The 20,459-nt window shown below is 40.4% G+C and overlaps 1 protein-coding gene across 1 annotated transcript; it reads right to left on the bottom strand.

Moving 5' to 3' along the window:
• Positions 1-15,741: 15,741 nt before the first annotated feature.
• On the bottom strand, positions 15,742-20,213 carry LOC103708277 (heptahelical transmembrane protein ADIPOR2-like). The gene is made up of 4 exons (XM_008793121.3): positions 19,687-20,213; positions 19,466-19,564; positions 19,301-19,361; positions 15,742-17,008 (listed from the first exon to the last, which is right to left on the bottom strand). Exons 1-4 carry the CDS (start codon positions 19,962-19,964, stop codon positions 16,316-16,318), a joined length of 1,131 nt encoding a protein of 376 aa, XP_008791343.2. The 5' UTR covers positions 19,965-20,213; the 3' UTR covers positions 15,742-16,315.
• Between the last annotated feature and the right edge of the window lie 246 nt (positions 20,214-20,459).

Raw genomic sequence — 20,459 nt, 5'->3', positions numbered from 1 at the left:
ACTCTCTTCCTTCGTTTGTCTTCGGCGGGGTAAGCAAAACGCAGATGACAGGATGTGTGCCAAACTAGTGCATTCACCCCCCCTATATCAGTATCCAAAATTTTTTCCAAGGATGGTCGACATGAAGCTAAACTAACCCTCGCACGTTCCTTACATATTCTGCGCGCTCAACTCTAACATTTTAAGTTAAATTTATTCAAATTTAATTATAAGCATCAATGGTCAACTCTCTATAAATATATAGAGCAGTGTTTCTAGTATCTTCTAATTTATATAAATTATAGGTCAAATTTATTCTGATATCATTTATAATAACTCATAAATTTATCTAAAATAAAATAATTAAATAAAAAATATTTTTTTTAAAATTTTTAATTTTTATAAATATTTTAAAAAAAATTTGATGAATAGGCCACGTGAACTAAAAATATATGCGGCTGCAGATGATATATGATATATGAGTTGGTAACACTTATGTAGGACGGTCGGTGGGTGGAACGTGTTGGGTCAACATCTGGAAAGTATAAATGTTGGTGTGGACGGAAGTGACGACGTCGAACAGAGGTCTGCCCTCACTGACTTCGTGACTAGTCATCCACCAAGACGACTTTGAAAAACTTGATATAATATAGATTAAGGGTTAGCAACTTCGTTGAGACTTTTATTAACCAACAAGTTTATCAGGAAACAGCTGTTGAGGCTTTTCTCAAGTCCGGGCTAGAAAAATAAGGACTACTTGGAGACTTTAGCATCTTGACATGTTGCAAACAACCACTTAGCAACTTATGGGGTTTCTATATATGCTCAACTACCACTTGACGGCTCGATCGGTTCTTTTGACCAGAGGGAAGCCTAATTGCCAGTTAAGAAAGATCTGTAATCTGACCAATCTCCTGCGATGGGATGGAGGATGCGATGGATCTCCTAGCCACACGGAGCGAACGTCCGTGACCCAGCCAAACCAGGCTCAAGCCAACTTCAGTCTGCAGTTTCCACGCTTTCTCACGCGTAAACTGTGGACCACTGCTTTGCTGGGAAGATATTTTTTAAAAGAAAATCCTACTTCACCAAAATATTAGGAAATAATATAACAACTATTATCTGCTATGTATTACATATATTTTAGAAAAAAATACTTAGGCATCCTTTTAACTTGAGCTAGTTTTATTTAATATCTCTCGAGTTCTAAAAAAAATTCAAAGTGGCCTTTTAATTTAGTGAAGTAGTTCAATATACTCCTACCGTCTGTATTCATTTATCTGGGTTCATAAAATTGTATCATGTTATTAACATATTAAACTTATAGGACTGAAATACCCTTGTGATCAGTGATTTATAACAATGGCGAGAATTAGAGAGAATGATGAGGAGGAGATGTTGGAATAGGAGTTAGAAGGAGAAAATGAGGCCTGGAACTAAGTTAGATAGAGAGAAAAATGAGGACGGCAGTGGGGTTTGGAGAAGAGGAGGAGGAGGTCTTAGAAGATGAGGAGGTGGTGGGAGTGGATAAGGCTCAATATTTTTCTTTTTTGTTTGGGATGGGATAACAAGTCTGCAACTAGGCTAGGTAATTACGCAGGAGTGTTATCAACTTGTCGTCAGAATTGAGAAGAGAAGATGCTACAGTTTAAATGTTTTGAATCTTCAAAGACTTTTCACTACTAGAATACTACCTACACTTCTGACAATATAGAGGATAACAAATTAATAAGAAATGAAAATACTAAAGATCTATGATCACAACCTCAAACTTATATGTGACTCCTCTTGACTACTGAAATGAGTGTGTTATTACTCATTTTGGATACTTGCCTTTACTATTATATACCGCATGGGCTGCTATATTGTCCTACATGATAGGTAGTATTATCCCTCCTCTTATATCATAGATAGTGAAAAAAGAGGTACCACTACTCATTTTAGATATTTGTCTTTGCTATTAGGTACCACATGAACCACTATTGTTATACATATTAGGTAGTGCTACCTCTCCTCCACATCATGGGTAGTGGAAAGATAGGCACTACTACTTATTTTGAATATTTGTCCCTGCTCCTGCCACGACATTTGCACATTTAGATCTCTCCCTCGCACAGACCCCTTGAACGACGGAAAAAATGGAGTGACTCTTTTTTCTTCAATGGCATCTCCCTTGGTGTGGAAAAAAGCAGAATGGCGTTTCCACCAATCGATATAGGATTGGGGAATCTTTTCTTTTCAAAAAAAGCTCAATGATCAGTAACTGTAATGCCGGAAGCTTAGTCTCTATCTGCTCACTAAGTTGTAATGCCACTAGTAGTTACTCCCGGCTGATCAAACGACTTGCCAAACAACAGTTTCTAGCTAACGTATCTCGCCTTTAAGCCATTTTTGCCATGTACCGCAAGTAGCACAACCAATCCTTCCACATCATGGGTAGTAATAACTGCAATCTGGCAATCATCCTTGGACTCCGCTCCACTAAACCCTCATCCTAGGTCGATAGCTCTTACTTTCCTAGGTCTACATGTCAGTTACTTGGTCTGCACCCTTAGTATATCAACCTACACCACTGGTATTTTGGCATGTTTTTCTGATATTTGGTCTCAAGTTGGCATCCTTCTTGGAGTACTCGGCTTACTAATTGTGCATCCCGTTTTACTATCTATGTACAACTCTGTCTACTAGCTGTGTATTTCAATCGGCCGAGTACCTCAACCTACTGATTTGTCCCTTAGTATTTGATTGAAGGTTGAAATCCTTCCAAATCCTCTTATGTGGCTGCAAAAATGTTTCTTTTGGAGACATACCAGTACTCGATTTATACTAGATGGCCTTATGAGGCATGTTGTTGACCAGTCTTTGCATCATAGCCATCAGAATGGATGTGGTATAAACAATAACCCTCACATCCCATTAGTCAACAATAAGGAATATGAAGGGATGTATCTAGCACCACATACATCGTTCTAGTTTTGGATTTGGTAATAATCCAACATGGTCCATTTGAAGGAAAAGCTAACCAGGATCATCATTCATTGGCTTCACTTACTAAGAAGGATGATAGCTTTAACTCTTTGGAAAGGTGAACTTGAGCGACAACTATAAACCATGGAGGGTATTTGTGAAGTTGTGACATAAACTGGAGAAGTAGGTAGAAATCATGGAGGACTTGGTGGATCCATCACCGTGCTTGCTCTCTATCCCATAGATTGAGGGATATCACTGACTAGATTAAGGTGGTTCATTCTCCCAGCCCATGGATTTTGGGAAACATTTTCCATTGTGAGATAAAACATTGCCCCCAACCTGGTTTAGATATACTAGATTGAAGATTGGAGCAATCACTTGCCCCTTGACCGTGACTCTTGTATTAACATTTTCTCTATAACCATGGATCTGCTTGTCCAAAGTCCAATTTGAGTTCTAAAGTCGGCCTATTTTTAACCGAAGAGTCAATAAGTATTCAATCAGCCAAACTTAGTGCAATTGTATTTTTCACCAGGACATCTTCTTGATCGTCTTGACCTATAAATTCTAAAAGTTTCATGACATAGCAATCAACCTTGCCTTCCTCCTTAACCGTATACCCGTCGATGGTTTTTTGATATTCAAACATTCCCATATTGTTTTGCAATTATGGTCGAAAGAGTCTCCTGATATTTGAGTCTTCTATAAATCAACTTTGCCATTGGTTGACTTATGAAGTCCAATTGATCTCCGATTAATTCTGTCGAGTGGACCAAATTTTGCTAGACTCAACTACAATTAGGCAAGTTTTGATTTGGGATAGGTCGTTGGATAGGTCTATAAGGATTCGACTGCTATAGTAGGTTTTAATAGATATTATAGACACCCATTCTCAATAAATGAACTTGAGGAAAATGCATCCACCGAGGCACTCACCCCTGAGGCAGAAGATTGTGAGGGTAGCATTTAGGTTGTGTGGTGAAAGGTTGTCCCCCAGTGTTTGCAATAGGGACCATATTAATCAGTGGATTAACATGCCCCCATCCACTGGAATCTACCCTTTGGTTCCCTAACGTGATGTACCAGGTTCCATCCAAGCCACCATGTTCGGCCTTGGGCCGGCTGACCTAACAATAGGTGCTCAAGAGACTTGATTCATGGCATTTCTGAACATGGCATTATCTTGAACATGCCCTTTTTCTCGAGAGGGTTCACCCAACTGGGTAGAATTTGGCCTTTCCTTTATTATAATACATCAGCTTCTGCAAGTCCGCCCTTTCTATAATCTTCACATTCCTGTATTGTAGATCAAGGCATAGGCATGGTGGTTTACTAACCACATTGGAATGGATTTCAGGCATTTGTACAACTAAGGATGTACTGAAAGATAAATATGGCGACCAAAGCTGAGTGGCTAAAATTGTACCTAGCTTCTCAACTTGTTTAGCAATTGAGTTGAAGAAATTTTCTGTTGATTGACAAACAGCCCTATGACCATAGTAACCTCACTTATTGATGTATCTAGGTGATCCCTCTGGCCTTCATCCAAATGAAACTTAACATATATAATAGCATCATGAAACTAACCCACCATCCATTGGAATGACTCCACATAAGGGGGCCAACCATCTTGACCAGATCCCTTGGCGTGGTTGTTTCCCATTTTAGTATCACAACCAGCAGCTCGAAGCTGCCACATTAGTGGACTATTTCCAATGGCTCTACTCATAACACCTACTATTCCTCAGTAGCAGCAACATTTTCCATAGGATTCTTAAATTGAGCCCTTCTAGAGGTTGATGTATCGCTTATTTTCTTTGGTGGCATTCGAACTAGTTTGTCCTGCTGGACATACCAAAAACTTGTTTTCCTTTTTTCATCGGGACGGGATAACAAGCCTATAGCTAGACTGTTTGAGGAGAAGGAAGAATTCCTTCAATTCGGTAAACTCGAATCTCTTGAAAAGATTTAGAAAAAGGTAGAAAGATGGCAAAAGTAGGGTTTAGGTCTCCTTTTCTTTGATTAATCCTCCAAAAGTGAGAAACATAGCCTACTTATAATAGTAAGATTCACACTCGTACAATTCAGATCATATGCCTCTCCTAGTTTAAAAAATGATTAGCTTTTCCAAAATATACATGACTAATAAAAATAAACTTGAAAAGTTGAAATTCTAAATAAGGTAGACCTCAACTCCTATATCGATTGTATCTTCAGTCACTCTACCTAATTCTTTCCAAACTAAGAAATATGCCTGATCAAAATATTTTTTAAAAAAGAAAAATTTTGATTTGATTGACTCATTTTGGAGCCCAAATAATGAAACTTGGGCCTAATGGCTAGTTGCACCACATCCATTTGGGGTTGGTACCATGTCGTAAAGTGCAAAAATTATCTTTTTTTTTATTAAAAAAAGGATCAATACAAATAAGCATCGTATAGATAAGTTATAACCTCCAAAAGTTTGACATACGATTTAGCTTCCTGATGTAGTGGATTTCACTTTTGGACCCTGTCTAGTTCTAACCATAATAGTTAAAATAGTTCACATCAAGTTTGGTGATTCTCTTGCATCACTTATCACTAGAATTGAGAGGAGAAAATGTTAGGGTTCGAATATCCTAAATCTTCAAAGACTTTTAGCTCCTGGAGTGCTACCTAAACTACTGAAAAACTAAACGTAACCAAAAAGAAATAAAAATACTCAAGAAAAAAAATTCATTCATTATGATGTTTGAAAGATAACTTTTCCATGGTTACAAATTGATACCTATAAGTGACTCTCCTTAATTGGTAAGATAGATGCCACTGATTATTTTAGACTCTTGTCCTTACTATTATGTGCCATATGGGTTACTATTTCCTTACATAGTAGGTAGTACTACCATCCTCCCACATCATGCATAGAGGAAAGATGGATATCATTACTCATTATGGACTCTTATCCTTTCTATTGAGTGCCACATGGGCGATTATTACGATACATAGTTGATAGTGCTACCTCTCCTCTCACGTCATGAGTAGTAGAAAGATGGGTATCGCTACTTATATTGGATATTTGTTCTTGCTATTGTATACCACATCAGCCACTATTGCCATGCATGGTAAATAGTATGACCACTTTTCCCATGTTATGGGTAGTGACAACTGTTGTCTAATTACCATCTTTGAACTCTGCTCTACTAAGACCATTTTTTAGGCTAATAATTCTCACCCTATAGGTTTACATCCCAATTACTTGGTCTGCATCTTTGGTGTATCGAAATACATTTTTGGTGTATTGATCTACATCTTTGGAATAGAACACACTTGCTATACCGGCCTGCAACCTTGGTTTATCAGCCTACATATCCTCTATATTTCAACTTATACCCTTGGTGTGTCATCCCGCACTTTTGGCGTATCAGCCTGCACCTTAGCATTGGCATTCTTGGTCTGTCATCCTTCATCTTTAGTGTATGGGCCTGCATCCTTAATGTTTTAGCTTGCTTTTCGAATAATGGATCTGAGGTTGACATTTTTCTTGTAGTACTCGATCTACTAATCCTATATTTCATCCTATTGTCTGAGTACATAATGGCCTACTACCATAAACTTCAACCTACCGATCCGTACCTTGGTATTTGACTGAAGGCTCACATCCTTCTAGAACCTCTTTTTTAGTCTACAAAAGATATTTCTTTCAAAAACCTACTAGTACTCAGTTTATACTAAATAGCCTTTTAAGTAGAGGTGGCAATTTATGACCCGATCCATCAACCCGACCCATAAACAACCCACTTTAAGCAGGTTAGGGTTTGACATAAATAGGTTTGGGTCATAAATAAGTCTCTCGTCTAAACCTATTTGTTAAATAGGTTGGATTCAAGTTTTAGACATGTGATCCGTTTAACCTATTTTGACTTGTTTAATAATTGGATAGGGTCATAAATCGACCCATTTAGCCCATTTAAGACTTGTTTAATCGGTTTAAAATCTACTTGACCTATTTCTATCCTATTCAACCTAATCCGTTTAATTTGTTTAACCTATTATAAATCTATTTAATCCGTTAAAAATCTACTTAATCTGTTTAACCTAACTTGACTTATTTAATAAATGGATTAGAAGAGTTGGGTCAAGTTATTAATTTAATAAATAGGTCAGGTTTTGATCTAAATTTTTAGCCTGTTTAATAAATAGCTTAAGTTTAAGTTGATGAATTTTTGATTCGACCCCCATCTGACCCAACCTGGTCTAATTGCCACCCCTACTTCCGATGCCTGATGTTGACCAGTCTTCATATTATAGCCATTGATATAAATATAGCGTAAACACTTTGGTGGGGCTCAGGACACTAAGAAAAAATAGCTTTCTCTGATTGTGATTTGTGGACACTAGAAAGAAGCATGAGCAATTTAGTTACCGCGCCAAAATTTGCCGACAGTTTTTAGTAGCATTGTCATGAATTAGACTAAGACGATGCTTATAAGCATCGTCGGAAGCCAATATTAAAACGACGCTTATAAGAGTCATCAGAAGTCAAGAGATTAAGACCAAGTTAGATGGAGAGGAGGAATGAAGATGATGACAAGATTTAGAGAGGAGGAGGAGGATATGTTGGAAGAGGAGGTAATGGAAGTGAGTGAGGCTCAGAACCAGGCTAGATAGAGAGAAGAGATGGAGAGGATGGATGAGGGTGGCAGCAAGGTGTAAAGAGGATGAGGAGGAGGTGCTGGAAGAGAATGTGGTGGTAGGTGCAGATAGCGCTTGGGTGGAATCAGGTTAGATGCATAGGAGGGATAGAGAGGAAGGATGAGGACGGCATTAGGATTTAGAGAGGTTAGAGGATGTGTTGGAGGAGGAGGAGGTGGTGAGAGTGAGGAGGAATAAAAAGAAGAGAAGAGAGGGCATTTTTTAATAAATAAGTCATTCTAAGTGAGGGAAAAATTATTCTTTATGACGGTGGCATAATGGTGTTGGACATCGAATGGAGCTCGGGACCTACATGTACCACCACTTAACTAATTTCAAAGGTCACTTTGAAACTTTATAAACTTAAGGAGTATTAAGTGAAATCAACCCTAAATTGAGAGGATAGAAACAAATGGTACATCATTTTTAAGTACAAAAACCATTAAATAACAAGAATAATGCTTCTATATTGCATCTGAACTATCAAATAAGTAAATTGATAATATTTAAAGTTAAAATTATCATATTGGCTACAAAAATAATGTGACAAATAATGATTTATCAAATAAGTAATTTTTACTTACGAAAAAGCATAATGATTAGGTCAACAACCCACTTTTTTTGTCAATTGTTGTTATGGTAAACAAAAAAAAAAAATAGCAACACCTGTTTAGAATAATATTTTTACTTTTATTCAGACAAATAATATGTTATCAAATAATGTCACTATTTGACTATTAATCCTCGTTATAACAGGTTAACAATCTAGAACAACCTAACATCAAATGATAGGAAGTGATTTAGCCCTTTCATGTCCTTGGTACCGGCGAAGCAACCAAATGAGGTAGGGTGGATAAAGACTGTGGCGGAAATCTGATGCCCCCATGCATTTGACATACATGCAATTCAAGAAAAGAGTGCACTAACATATGGGGCATCAAATCTCACGCATGCTCCATTCATTCACCATTGTTCAGCTGCAAGATGTGACAATCTAAACCATTTTCCAGATAGCGTCCAAATAAGACAAGTCCATGGGGAATTGCATATCTAGTGACCATTATTTCCATAATAATAGGAAATAATAGCTTCAAAAAAGGGCTACTCTATCTGTATCATTGAAATTTGATTGATGTGGAGATTTAATTTTAATTTGGGGAAGGACAATCTAACATGATGGATATAAAGAAGTTGCAAAGCAGCCCATTGATCTCAGCATATGTTAGATATTGTAATGGGAGGTAATGGGGGGTGAAATGGATCATTCAGCCCACAGCTAAAAGGTCGCCCAGTTCTGGCCCAATAAACGCCAATACGGTCCGATCGAATCCCCAGTCTGGCCCGGAACCAACTCGGCTTTAGAGATTCGCCGACTCCCCCGACCGAATTCGGGGTGCCTCCAATGATCGTCGACCCGCCCCGAGCTTGCTTCAGTAATACGCCCCAACCCTCGAGCTCGAAGTGCTCCACCGAGCACACCTCGGAACTCAGGGAACCGAGCTACCCCCAGCACCCGTTAAACCGACCTCGTCAAATGCATGATGCGACCTCTCAACGGGCTCAGCCTCGCCAACAGCCGCACCCATGTGCACGCCTACGCCCTTTTACGTGGCCGTACATTACAACACCACCGTGCCATGCTTCGATAGCTGGTCCTTGACAGTCAGAGGACGGCATCAAGACTACTCCGCCCATACCCTGCGGGGACTGTCAACACCCTACCGTTCTCAAGAACGGACAGCACCATACGCCACAAACCAGCCTAAGCTGCGCGTCATTCAACTCAGAGCTACGCCCCCTTATGATGAGGGCTGGCAGTGCCTTTACCATCTGGGCTTCTCCATTTGGAATATAAATAGTCCGGTCATGTAACTTCTAAGGAATTATTGGTTGGACCAAATTTACCGCACTCTAATTTGATCGTTGGAGGGTCCTCACCGGAAACACCGGTGAGGCTTTGTGCAGATCCGCTGCCATCGCGCAGGAGGTGGCTCCCGTCTTCTTCTTCCAACAACCAGCGGCTCCTTCGACTCCACCAGTATAGTCACCCTCGGGCCAAATTTGAACCACAACAGGAGGCACTAGAAATCATTGCTTTAGTTGTCATTTTAGATCTTTCTTGCTGATTGTTTGATATCAAGAAAATTTTGTGCACTCTCAAAACGTATAGGAAAAATCTTGGATAATCTAGCTATGTTGCATTAATGTTGCTTATGAGGGTCATTTATTGTTAAAGCATTAAGGTGAAAGAAAGATCATATAAATAGTTGTGTCCTCAAGTTTTTTTTAATAATTGAATATACTAGAGCTGCTCAAAAGTTGTAGATTAATAAAACTTACCTACTAGAAAATTAAAATGCAAAGCAGCCTATAACTATGGAATGTTGAGTAATTTATATTTTGATTTTTTTTTAAATTTTGCATGTACCAAATGACTGGTTTGCAGAAGAAAAAAAAAAAAAGATAGGTAGTCATTGTTTATGCATGTCCCCATGTGTAAAGAGTTTGTTATAATATAAGAATTTATATATCTTCCTCTTTGTCCCACCATTGATGTAAGCCAAGGTCTTTTGAAATTTAATGAAATTAGGTAATTCTTGCTACAAAGATGCTTGCTGGATCTATTATTCGTTGGCGAATAATTGGCATTGCCACCTACCAAACAATAATAATTGTAAATAAATATATAAATAAATAAATAAATATTATTGTGCTAGGAATGGACAAAGGTTGTATCTTTGTGTGAAAGAAGCATTCACCTTCCCTCGCACAAGTTCGATGTTGGATCACGTGATGCTCGTTTTGAGATCTATGCAAATAGATGATTGAAGAAGTTTGGAATGCTTTAAGAACTGTGAAAGTTGCAATCTAACGGTCGAACCTCAGGCCAAATCCTGCTAGAGGGAATTGGTAACTCAAAAACGGCAAACCAGCAGCCGTTTCCCTACTAAAAGAAGGCATGCTAGGAATTTACATATTTGAGACTTTACTAAACCATTTTTGGACTCTTTAACCCACTGCAAATCCCTCATCCTCTTCTCTCTCCTCCCCTCACCCCACCCCCCATCCACTCCACCTTCCCCTGCCTGTCATTTTCTTATCTTGCATTGACAAACAGCTGGCTTCTGGCCTAATCCTCAAACCCAAACACTTTCCAAATACACATTGCCTCTCTTCCTAAATCAATGGCAGGAATCGAACTTCATCCTAAATGATATTAATTAAATATGCACCATAATCAAATTCATGTGGTGGTTTACCTGCAAACCTTTTTTCCTTTTTTTTGTTCTTCCACCACTTCATTAAGTTAATGAAATGATATATCAGAGAAGAACCTAGGAGGATCTTCTAGGTGAAGGCAAAAGAAAAATGGATAACTACCACCCAAACCAATAACTCACATCAACTTTGTAGGTACCTTACATGTAGCAATAGCAGAGAGACAAAAGAGACCAACAACTAGTAAATAAGAGAACCAGGCATTAGTATAGAGTTCAATATATAAAATTAAAGTTCCAATCAGCAACCTCTTGAAATCACGAAATCAGTATAAAATCATCACAGTTAAACATGCCTAAGCAATTTATTGCCAGAAAAGCATGTCTAAGCAATTATTAAAGGTTCTACACAATGTTATGAAAATAAACAGATGGAAAGAAGAAAGAACTTATCGGTTGAGACGTGATTTCACTATTCTTAATTAGAATAGATCGCGCTCTTCTGAGAATGAATATCGGTGTAGCAGGTAATGGCGGCCTATCCTCCAGGATACAACAACTGCCTCGAATCTGATAGGGCTTAAATAGAGAAGTATAAAATTTAATAATCATGCTCAAGCCCAACTCCTGCACCCGCGCAGGGGGGTCCCCCCGGCGCGCGATAATCGTGCGCGACGCGCCCAGTTAACACGTTGCTGGATCAGATCCGCCAATTTTGCCTTGGACCTTCATTGGGCTTGCGCGTGCGTGGGCTACTTACTTTCTTTGCTTAACCAAGTTAAAAGGTTGAAGACTATTTAAAGACCTTTTAAGTTTCATCTCCTTCCAATGTAAGACTAAAGAAAGTATACTGGACAAAAGATAAAAGACAAAAGACAAAAAACAAAAAAAAGGGTAGACATGAAATTTTGAAATACTCCAACACACAATCCAATAGAATAAGATTACTTGAACACAAGCAGTGATTAATTCATCTAGTAATAGAATTCTGAGTTTGTGCATGGAGAGTATAAACTTGTTTTTGACTATAAGAGGAAAACCAGTACAGGAATATAATAATTGAGCTAATTGTGCTTTCATCCCCAAAATCCTTATACATGCACCTTCTCTCAACCCAAAGAACATTCTCACCCCCTTTCCACTTATATGTACTTCTCATTCTCTCAATGCATATATGTACCAAGTCAATCATCGCTTGCTCACCAAATCTATCGCATGCTCACCATGTCTATCATTTGCTCAACAAGTCTATCTCCTGTTCATCAATTTTATTTAGAATATGAGCAACACAACAATCTTCATCTTGGTGAATATCATTTCCCATCTTGAAGATTAGTTGTAGCTTCACCTGCTTGAAAATGCTACAGAAAATAAGAACCATTGGTTTCAAGTCCAGCAGCTACCCATAACCCAAATCAGCAGCTACCATTGGTCTAATAGGCTGAATGCTATTGGATAGCAAATTGCATTACCACTTTATGGAACATTTTGATTTTCACCACCCGAAAACCCAAACATCATAAGTAGGCCTATCACCAAGGGAAACTATAACTCTCGTTGGAACATATCAAAATATTCATTCCTAAAGCACCATGCAAAGCACAAGAAAAATCTAATATCTAAATATCATGAGAAATTAACAGTGCCCATACCTCTGGATACTGTGATGAGATCTCTAATATCTACCGCTGCTAAATAACTCAGACTTGAAGCATCACTATCCTTGACATGGCCTAATTATTTCCACTTATAATACTGAATACACCCTTCTTATTGACCCAGGATCTAGACTGGCCACTCACAAATCCCCTGTCAATTGATTATCCTTTCGAATTCTCACCCCTAGTAACAAATGCAAAATTATGTTCCTCTTCATTGTTTGATTATTTCCAAGTGTCATGAGACAAAAGGTGTGGCCTGTACTTGGTCTAGATTCACTGTGCCCTCACTATACAATAGAGAGTACTTATAAAACTACTATACGAATCGCAAAGCAGGTAAGAAGTAAAAGGGCTTTTTATCCTTTTCCTCAATCTTGACATCAACTTTCCACAAGTTATCTCTGTCGAACATGCTCAGGTGTTTCATGAGATTCCTGCCTTCGTCCCTCTTTAGCCTATAAAAATCGCCTCTTCATATGTAACTTCTTGATCAAGCTCTTAGCCCTATAAAGTTTTTCCAACTTTCACATATCGTCGGCACCGTATCTTCATCCATAACATTGTTAATAATGTTATTGGTAATACAAAGTTGAAATGTATCGATATACCTTGATTCCTACTCCTGCCACTCGCTGTCCCTCGTCTTCTTTGGCTTCCCATCATGTCCTTTCAATACTACAGCCAAGCCTATTGAACAAGGATATCTTTCATCCTTCTCTGCCAAAGAATGAAACTATTTTTTTCCAGCAAATTTCTCAACATAAAATTGATGATTGATATCCATCATCATCGCGCCACTACAGGAGAAAGAGGATTTTCCGACTCTTTTCCGCCGACGCTATAAAACAGCATCGCTAATTTACTCACCGCGCCAAATTTTACCTACGCGAGTGGATAGCGTTGGTATATTACAACGCTTAAAAGTGTGGATGCAGAAAGAAAGCTACGACGATGCTTTTAAGCGTCGTCGGAAACGTCATCGGAAACCTTAATGCACCAAGGCGAAGCTTTACAAAGCGTCGTCGGACGCCTAATCGTTTCCAAGCCTAATTTCACCCAAAACAACGCTTTCTAAAGAGTCGTCGGAGGCCAATCGCGTCCCTCCCTCCCCCTTAAATCCCAAATCATCCCGCCCCCCACCCCATCAGAAATCTCAAATCGTCCCTTCCCCTTTTTTCCCCCTTCCGCCTCCCCATCAAATCCCTAAACCTAGCTGCCATCATCCCAAACCCCCCCTTTCCTCCTCGATCCCAGCCCTTTTTGCATCATCCCAATCCCCTTTTCCTGTACTGCCTCCATCAGCCGGAACAAGAACAACGTAGCGGTGGATGCGGAGGAGGGCCGCCGTCGAAGAGAGGAGGAGAGCCTCCAGAAGAAGCACCGCGAGGGCATGCAGGCCCAGCCCTTCCTCACTCCTCGATCCACACCTTCGTCCTCAAAAAGAAGGTGATCTACTTTGCCCCCTTGATCTGTAGTTCTAGGATCCTGGATCGCTAGACTTGCCCGACCGATGGGTTTGCTAGGGTTTTCCTAGTTGTAGGTCTAGGGTTTGGGATTTGGAGCTCACGATCCTTTCTTGTTTTTTTATGAATTCGTAACTGGAGAGCTAGGGTTTCGTGGTACCTCTTCTCAAGGAGTGGGGAGGAGGAGGAGCTCAAGGAGTGGGATAAGGACTTCATCGAAACGGAGAAGCAGGAGCTATTGAAGATTGCCATGGTCGCCCACTGCCTCAACTCCTAGCTGTTGTTCGACCTTTGCTGCCCGGCGGTGGCCGACACCATCAAAAGGGGATGCATTTGTTTTCCTGAGGTAAGGGTCCCCACAAGAAAGAATTCTTCTTCTTCTTTTTCACCATTTGTGTGGTGTCAAGTGTCATGTGCCAAGCCGTCCGACGTTGGATGCGTTTCTACAGAGGGGAGAGCGGAGAATTGCGTGTAGGAGAGCTTGCAAAGCATGATTCCAACATTAGTGATATCGAGCCAGAGTATGCATCTTGGAGTGCTTGCAACTGCATCACAGGCTATTTCAACTGGCAGTCTGTTCATCGTCTGCTGCAAACTAAGGTTGGGAATGCTCCTTCAGTTTGTCTTTTTTTTGTTTTCCATTTTGTGAGTTGATGTGATTATTTGCGCAAACTTGTGCCCTGCGTTTATGTTATTCATCGTGGGTGTTAACAAATACTTGGAAGCTGTTAAGAACGGATTCACAGTTGGGATGAGATATAGAATGAGATTTGAGGATGTTCGGATTTAAAATGTGATATTAGAGTTGGAACTCTAGTTTCCAATTTTAAAATTTTTTTAAATTATTTTTTAAAAAAAACGTTTATAACGATGCTTTAAAGCAACGTTATAAATGTTGGTGGTGAACCGACACTTATAAGGGTCGACAAAGAACTAGGATAATCTAACAGTTAAAAGCATCAGCAAAAGCTTCTGTCCACCTCATTTGTCCGATGTTTTTGCGACGCTTTTGCGCGAAAATTGCCGACGCCTATAGGCGTTGGTATAGGCTCAAAAAAACATCGGAAAAGACTATTTTTATTGTAACACGCGTAATCAATAACCAAAGCTTGTAATTCGGACATCATTTTGTTGGGGCTGACAAGACCAAGTGGAAGTGAGCTGATGGTGAGATTCAATAAAAACACCATGTATACTCCAATTTAATGGAAAAAATAAACAAAGATAAAATAATACAAATGAATACATAAGATTTACATAGTTCAAGAAATACTTGCCTACGTCCAAAACGAGAATAATTTTGTTCTTCATTATGGGAGAATCACCGGCACAAGAATATAGCAACTGAGTTTTCATTCATAAAATCCAATCCATGCATATATTTATAGATACCAATTACTTGTTCAGCAAGTCAATTATTTGCTCGCCGAGTTTACCGCTTGCTCACCGAGTCTATTTGAGCGACATACGCAGCATTAGTAGAGCTCACCGTTGTGATCGATACCACATTCCTTCATGCCTAGGATGAAATTCTTGCAAATAATGATTTAACCAAGGATTCATAACTAGCAATATCTACGCCACATTGCAAAGAAGCATGCCCAATTATGGAGGCCGTTAATGGCAGAGTTGTCAAGATATACAAGGAGTATTCGCTGGATTCTAAAGACCAGGTACCATCAATCTGGTTGAAATATAAATAGATATTGAGGTACCTGTAGGAATGCAGTTTGGAGTCTCCATAAAATCCTCCCTCGCGGATCGGCATGCAGGCACTCTCCCAAGCAACCATGCTTTTCATTGCTTAGGACATCAGGAATGAACTCAAAACCATACAACTATTCAATGCTTCTCTCACTTTCTTTTCTCAGTTTTCTCTAAGGATGAACAACCTTACTTTCAGTGTCATATGCATTCTTTGGAATAAGAAACACTCCATACTCCACCCCTATGCATTGCTTCCTCATGAAAAAAAGGAAAAAGTGTCAGTAAATAGCAGCTATGAATATTAAGGGGTTGAGAGCTTCAGAGTGCTCTTGGTGAAATGTTCCATAGATGAATGGGGGGGGGGGGGGGGGGGGGCACAACAACAAAGTGTGCAATATACCAACTGCCCCAGGTATTGGTCTTAGCCTAGCACACATTGAAATCAATACAAGAGCAGAATAACTTCATGCTCGTAGCTTTGTTTCTCCCTTTCCCCTCTCAGCTACCGTTAGCAGCTTTGTTCCACAAATTCTTCCACCGTATGCCGCTGATGACAAACTCGCCACCCCTCTCTTCAGCCTTCTCTACTCCAAAACAAAGCATGCAGCCTCCTACTGACAAACACAGACCAAACCAAGCCGTATCAGAAGGCAAGACCAAGGCCACGGGATGATGCGGCGCAGGCTCCGCCTGATTGGTCCCGCCAGTCGAGGATCACGGTGGTGGCAGCGTGGTGGGTGAGCGCTCCGACGAGCACGAGCACATGGAATATCTGATGGCTGTGGCCGACGATGTCGAACGCCCCGGGGCGCCACCTCTCCGGCACCCGGCTGACATAGACGCCTGCCCCAATGCCGTAGGCCAGGCCCATCACCACCTCCAAACCCAGCGCCACATGGCACTCGCGGTGCTCCCAGTGGATCCACAGTGCATGGAGCGCCGGAACCACGCCGGAGAGGCCCATGGCGAGGAAGAGGGAGGCGCGGAGCGGGCGGAAGCGAGGGGAAGAGAGGGCCGGGGCGAGGAGGGCGACGATGGCAGAGAGGCCGAGGGCAGTGATGGTGGTGAGGTAGACGAGGCGGGCGAGGGGGTTGCAGAAGAAGGCGTAGTAGATGGGAGGGACGAAGGAGGAGATGATCATAATGGAGATGCCGGTGTAATCGAGCCGCCAGAAGAAGAGGTTGAAGCGGCGCGAGTGGCACGCGAGGAGGTGGGAGACTGCACTGAAGGCAAGGCAGCTCATGGAGCCCAGCATGAATACTAGCCTCGGCCATCTCGGCACAGCTCGATCGCCGGACGTCAAATTCGACCCGAGGGACTGCACCATGAGAGGCTCCTGAAGAAAAGAAGCACCAGGATGAGCATGGTGAAGTTATTAGAAGTTCATATATGGTGCTCTCTGAAGACAGCAGGCGTTTGATACGTTGCAAATAATACTTAGAAATTTATGAATCATTGAGAGTTCCTCCTTTAAATGCTTCTGTTGCTCGAGATTATGATGCAAATGCTTACTACTCTTGCATCATATTCTTGGACAACAATCATGACAATAATGATTTAAGGATTACCAACAGGTAAAAGGAGAATACATCAATTGCAATGCATTTGTTTGTCAAAAGCTAGTTGTAGAAGTGTTCTTTAAAAATAAAAAATAAAAAAAAAAAAAAAAAGCTAGTTGTACAAGTGTTCTTTAAAAAAAAAAAAAAAAAAAAAAAAAAAAAAAAAACAGCTGTTGCACAATCTATGTACTGAATGTGTTTTCCACGAGAAGATCCCTTGCTACTCCGAAGAGGAAAAAAAGAAAAGAAAAAAAAAGGAGCTGCAAGAAAAGATCATCCAACCCATACTTCGAGGGAAATCCTCTTCAATTTTTATTATTATATTTACCTAAGGATGTGCTTGGAGTTAGGCTCCTTGTCCACAAGCAAACTACCATCACAACCATCAATGATGGGTGCAACGACAATGATTAGATGGTCCCACACCAATAAATGGGATAGTATATAGATGAGACCTATTTAATCACGGTTATTGTGCTACATATGGATGGCAGTGATTGGACGACTGGCCTCTCAAGCTTGGATCCTTATTTTAAAATTTTTTTGTCACAAATGAAAAAAGAAAGCTAGATTTTATTCGCTCCTTCTTAAAATATTTTTTTAAAATTTTTCTTTTTCTAAAAACACTTTTCACACATTATCACCAAAAGCTTATGTTTCTAAAAAAGCACTTTTTTGGTTTTAAAAACTACAAATATGCCCTAAAAGCTAATCACTTTATTCCAGGTCTCTAAACTATGATTATTTTTCTTCCTTTATCACACTTTTTTTCTCTGCTAAAGCATTGCTTTCTTTTGCTTCTTTTTGTGGTTATCTCATTCTCGGTTCAGAACTGTTTGGCTAAATACCAGTGGCTGCCCTTGACTCGCAACCATTGTGAGCTATATCAGCCATAAAAAGATTGAAGCAATTCACGAGATTGCTTCAAATATAAACTTTATTTCAGAGTAATGCCATGAAGTATAATTCCGGTCTAAAAGAAAAATATACGCAACAGACAAGTTAATTAAAGAGCAATATAACGAGACTGTGGTAGACAAGTATCAACTTTTTACCACTACACGGAACGCCAGTTTTGCTTAAGGCTCATCTTCCTTTTGTTACAAAAGTCCTTAGCTTTAATCTGTGGTGGGACCATCGCTTTTTGGATTTAATGGATCGTAAACGTTGGGAAAAAGCACCATGGTCCCAAATGCCTTCACATGCGCTTGCTACCTTTTGTACACACTACAAGAAAGCTGTTCCATCCAATCATAACCATCCACGTGTCCAAGACGCTGGTAAGCTATCGCAGACACAAAATGGGACCTTTTGGCCTCTACCTTGCGTCACGACAAACATGAACAGCTACCCTCAGAGTCTAGATGATTTTTTTATTTTTTATTTTTTGGAGGAAAGAGTCTAAATGATTAAATCCTATGAAAAATGGCCCTGATACAATTAGATAAATAGCTAAATTTCCCCTTACTTCAGCCCTAGGGTTCCTTTTGGGGCCATCCACTGGAAGTCTAAACTTTCGCTATCAAGTTAGGTGTCAGAAGAGAAATACTGCCAAAAAAGATACAAAGAACATAAAAATTGGACAGATGAGATAGTCATGAATATATTCCCATGCAAGAGAAAGATGTATAAAAACACTATAATTACATATAAACCCCTAACTTTCATGTATTTGCATGCTGATCCCAATAATTATTTAGATTAGCACGCAAAATAAGTCGCAAAATATTTTCTAATAAAAAATTAACCCTCACTAGCGATAGTTGTTTTACTACTATTTCGTGGCTCAATTGAAAACGATGGAACTAATCCAAAAGGCAATAATCATCCATATTTAGTTGACCGGACCGGGATTTAATTTTTTATTACAGAGGGACCTTGTATAATAATTTCACCGGTTTACATTGCATACATGGATAAATATAATATTAAGCCGTCTACGTCTCCTCTTATGAACAAATTGTCCGTGTCCAGGAATAGACAAGGACACCAGGAAGGTACATTCATGAATTATTAATAATTTTTTAAATATTTAATTTTCATAAAAATTTATAATTTAATTTTCTTACCGAGAAAAACTCCCATGAAGCCTTTCCCCCAAACGTGGCGTTCATCGATCGAACCATAAAACTGCAAAATTATAGAAATATATGTATGTAATTACAAAAAATTACGATATAATAATTTTTATTTTAAAAGTTCAAAAAAAAAGAGAGAGAGAACTGGTGGCGAACCTAGAGAGACCGGGCACCACGGCATCGCGAACCTCCTCGATGGCGTCCATCGACCCCGCTACCGTCAGCCCCAGGAAAAGAAAGAACCCTCCCAAATGCCTGCCCCAAAATTTAAACGAAAAAAAGAAAAAAATCACCAACCGTATGATATGTGTTCGATGGCCCAGATCTCAAGATCACCCAATCCCAACCCCCAAAATCGGACGGGAAGTGCTTCTTACGTCCAGACGTTGAGGGTCTCGTTGTGCCAGGCGAAGGCGCTGAGGAGGGCGTCCCAGACGGGCCACTCGGCGCGGTAGTGGTCCAGGATAAACTCGTTGTCCTTGAGGTAGTCCGGAAGCTCATCGTACCTCACCAGCCGCGGCCGGTGCCCCCGCCGGTGGTGGTGGCGGCCGCACCCAGTCTTCCCGTCCTCCGCCGCCGCTGCCTTCGCCCTCGACATCTTGCCGCCGTCGCCGCCGCTCCTCCGCCGCCGCCGGCTGTCCGTTCCGGCCTCCATTCCTTCCGGTCCGGCCGAGATCGCTCCGCCAATCGCACGGATCCGGGATCCGAACCGATCGGCCCCGCCTCCTATCTCACTCTCTCTCTTTTCTTTTTTCCGCTTTCTATTTCTATTTTTTCGCCGAGAAACGGATCGGGTTTGTGTTTAAATGGAATCTTGGAGGTGAGAAATTGGGGGGAGCATGGAAATGCGGGTTATAAGTCGGGGAGGGCCGGACGCGTGGACGGACTTAAGGGGCTCCGCCTTAAACCCCACTCGCTTCATAAGTATGGGTTCTTAAGCATCGGTGGTCCGGTGGACCGTTCAACGGTCGCGTCAACCGGCAGGTTCTAGGTTACCAACTTGACGGAAAGAGTAACTACCATCTTAGCTCGTTGGGATTTTCATCTTTCCTTCTTTTTTATATATATCATTGTTTTTTAGAGGAAAGTTTAAAGGAAAATAGGAAGGTATAGATTGATGGAAAGCCAAAGGAGAAGGGGATTAGGAGAG

Source organism: Phoenix dactylifera, unplaced genomic scaffold (genome assembly GCF_009389715.1).
Source record: "Phoenix dactylifera cultivar Barhee BC4 unplaced genomic scaffold, palm_55x_up_171113_PBpolish2nd_filt_p 001012F, whole genome shotgun sequence".
NCBI lineage: Eukaryota > Viridiplantae > Streptophyta > Magnoliopsida > Arecales > Arecaceae > Phoenix > Phoenix dactylifera.
Note: the sequence above shows the minus strand (reverse complement) of the source record. Positions and strands in the feature narration are given on the sequence as shown.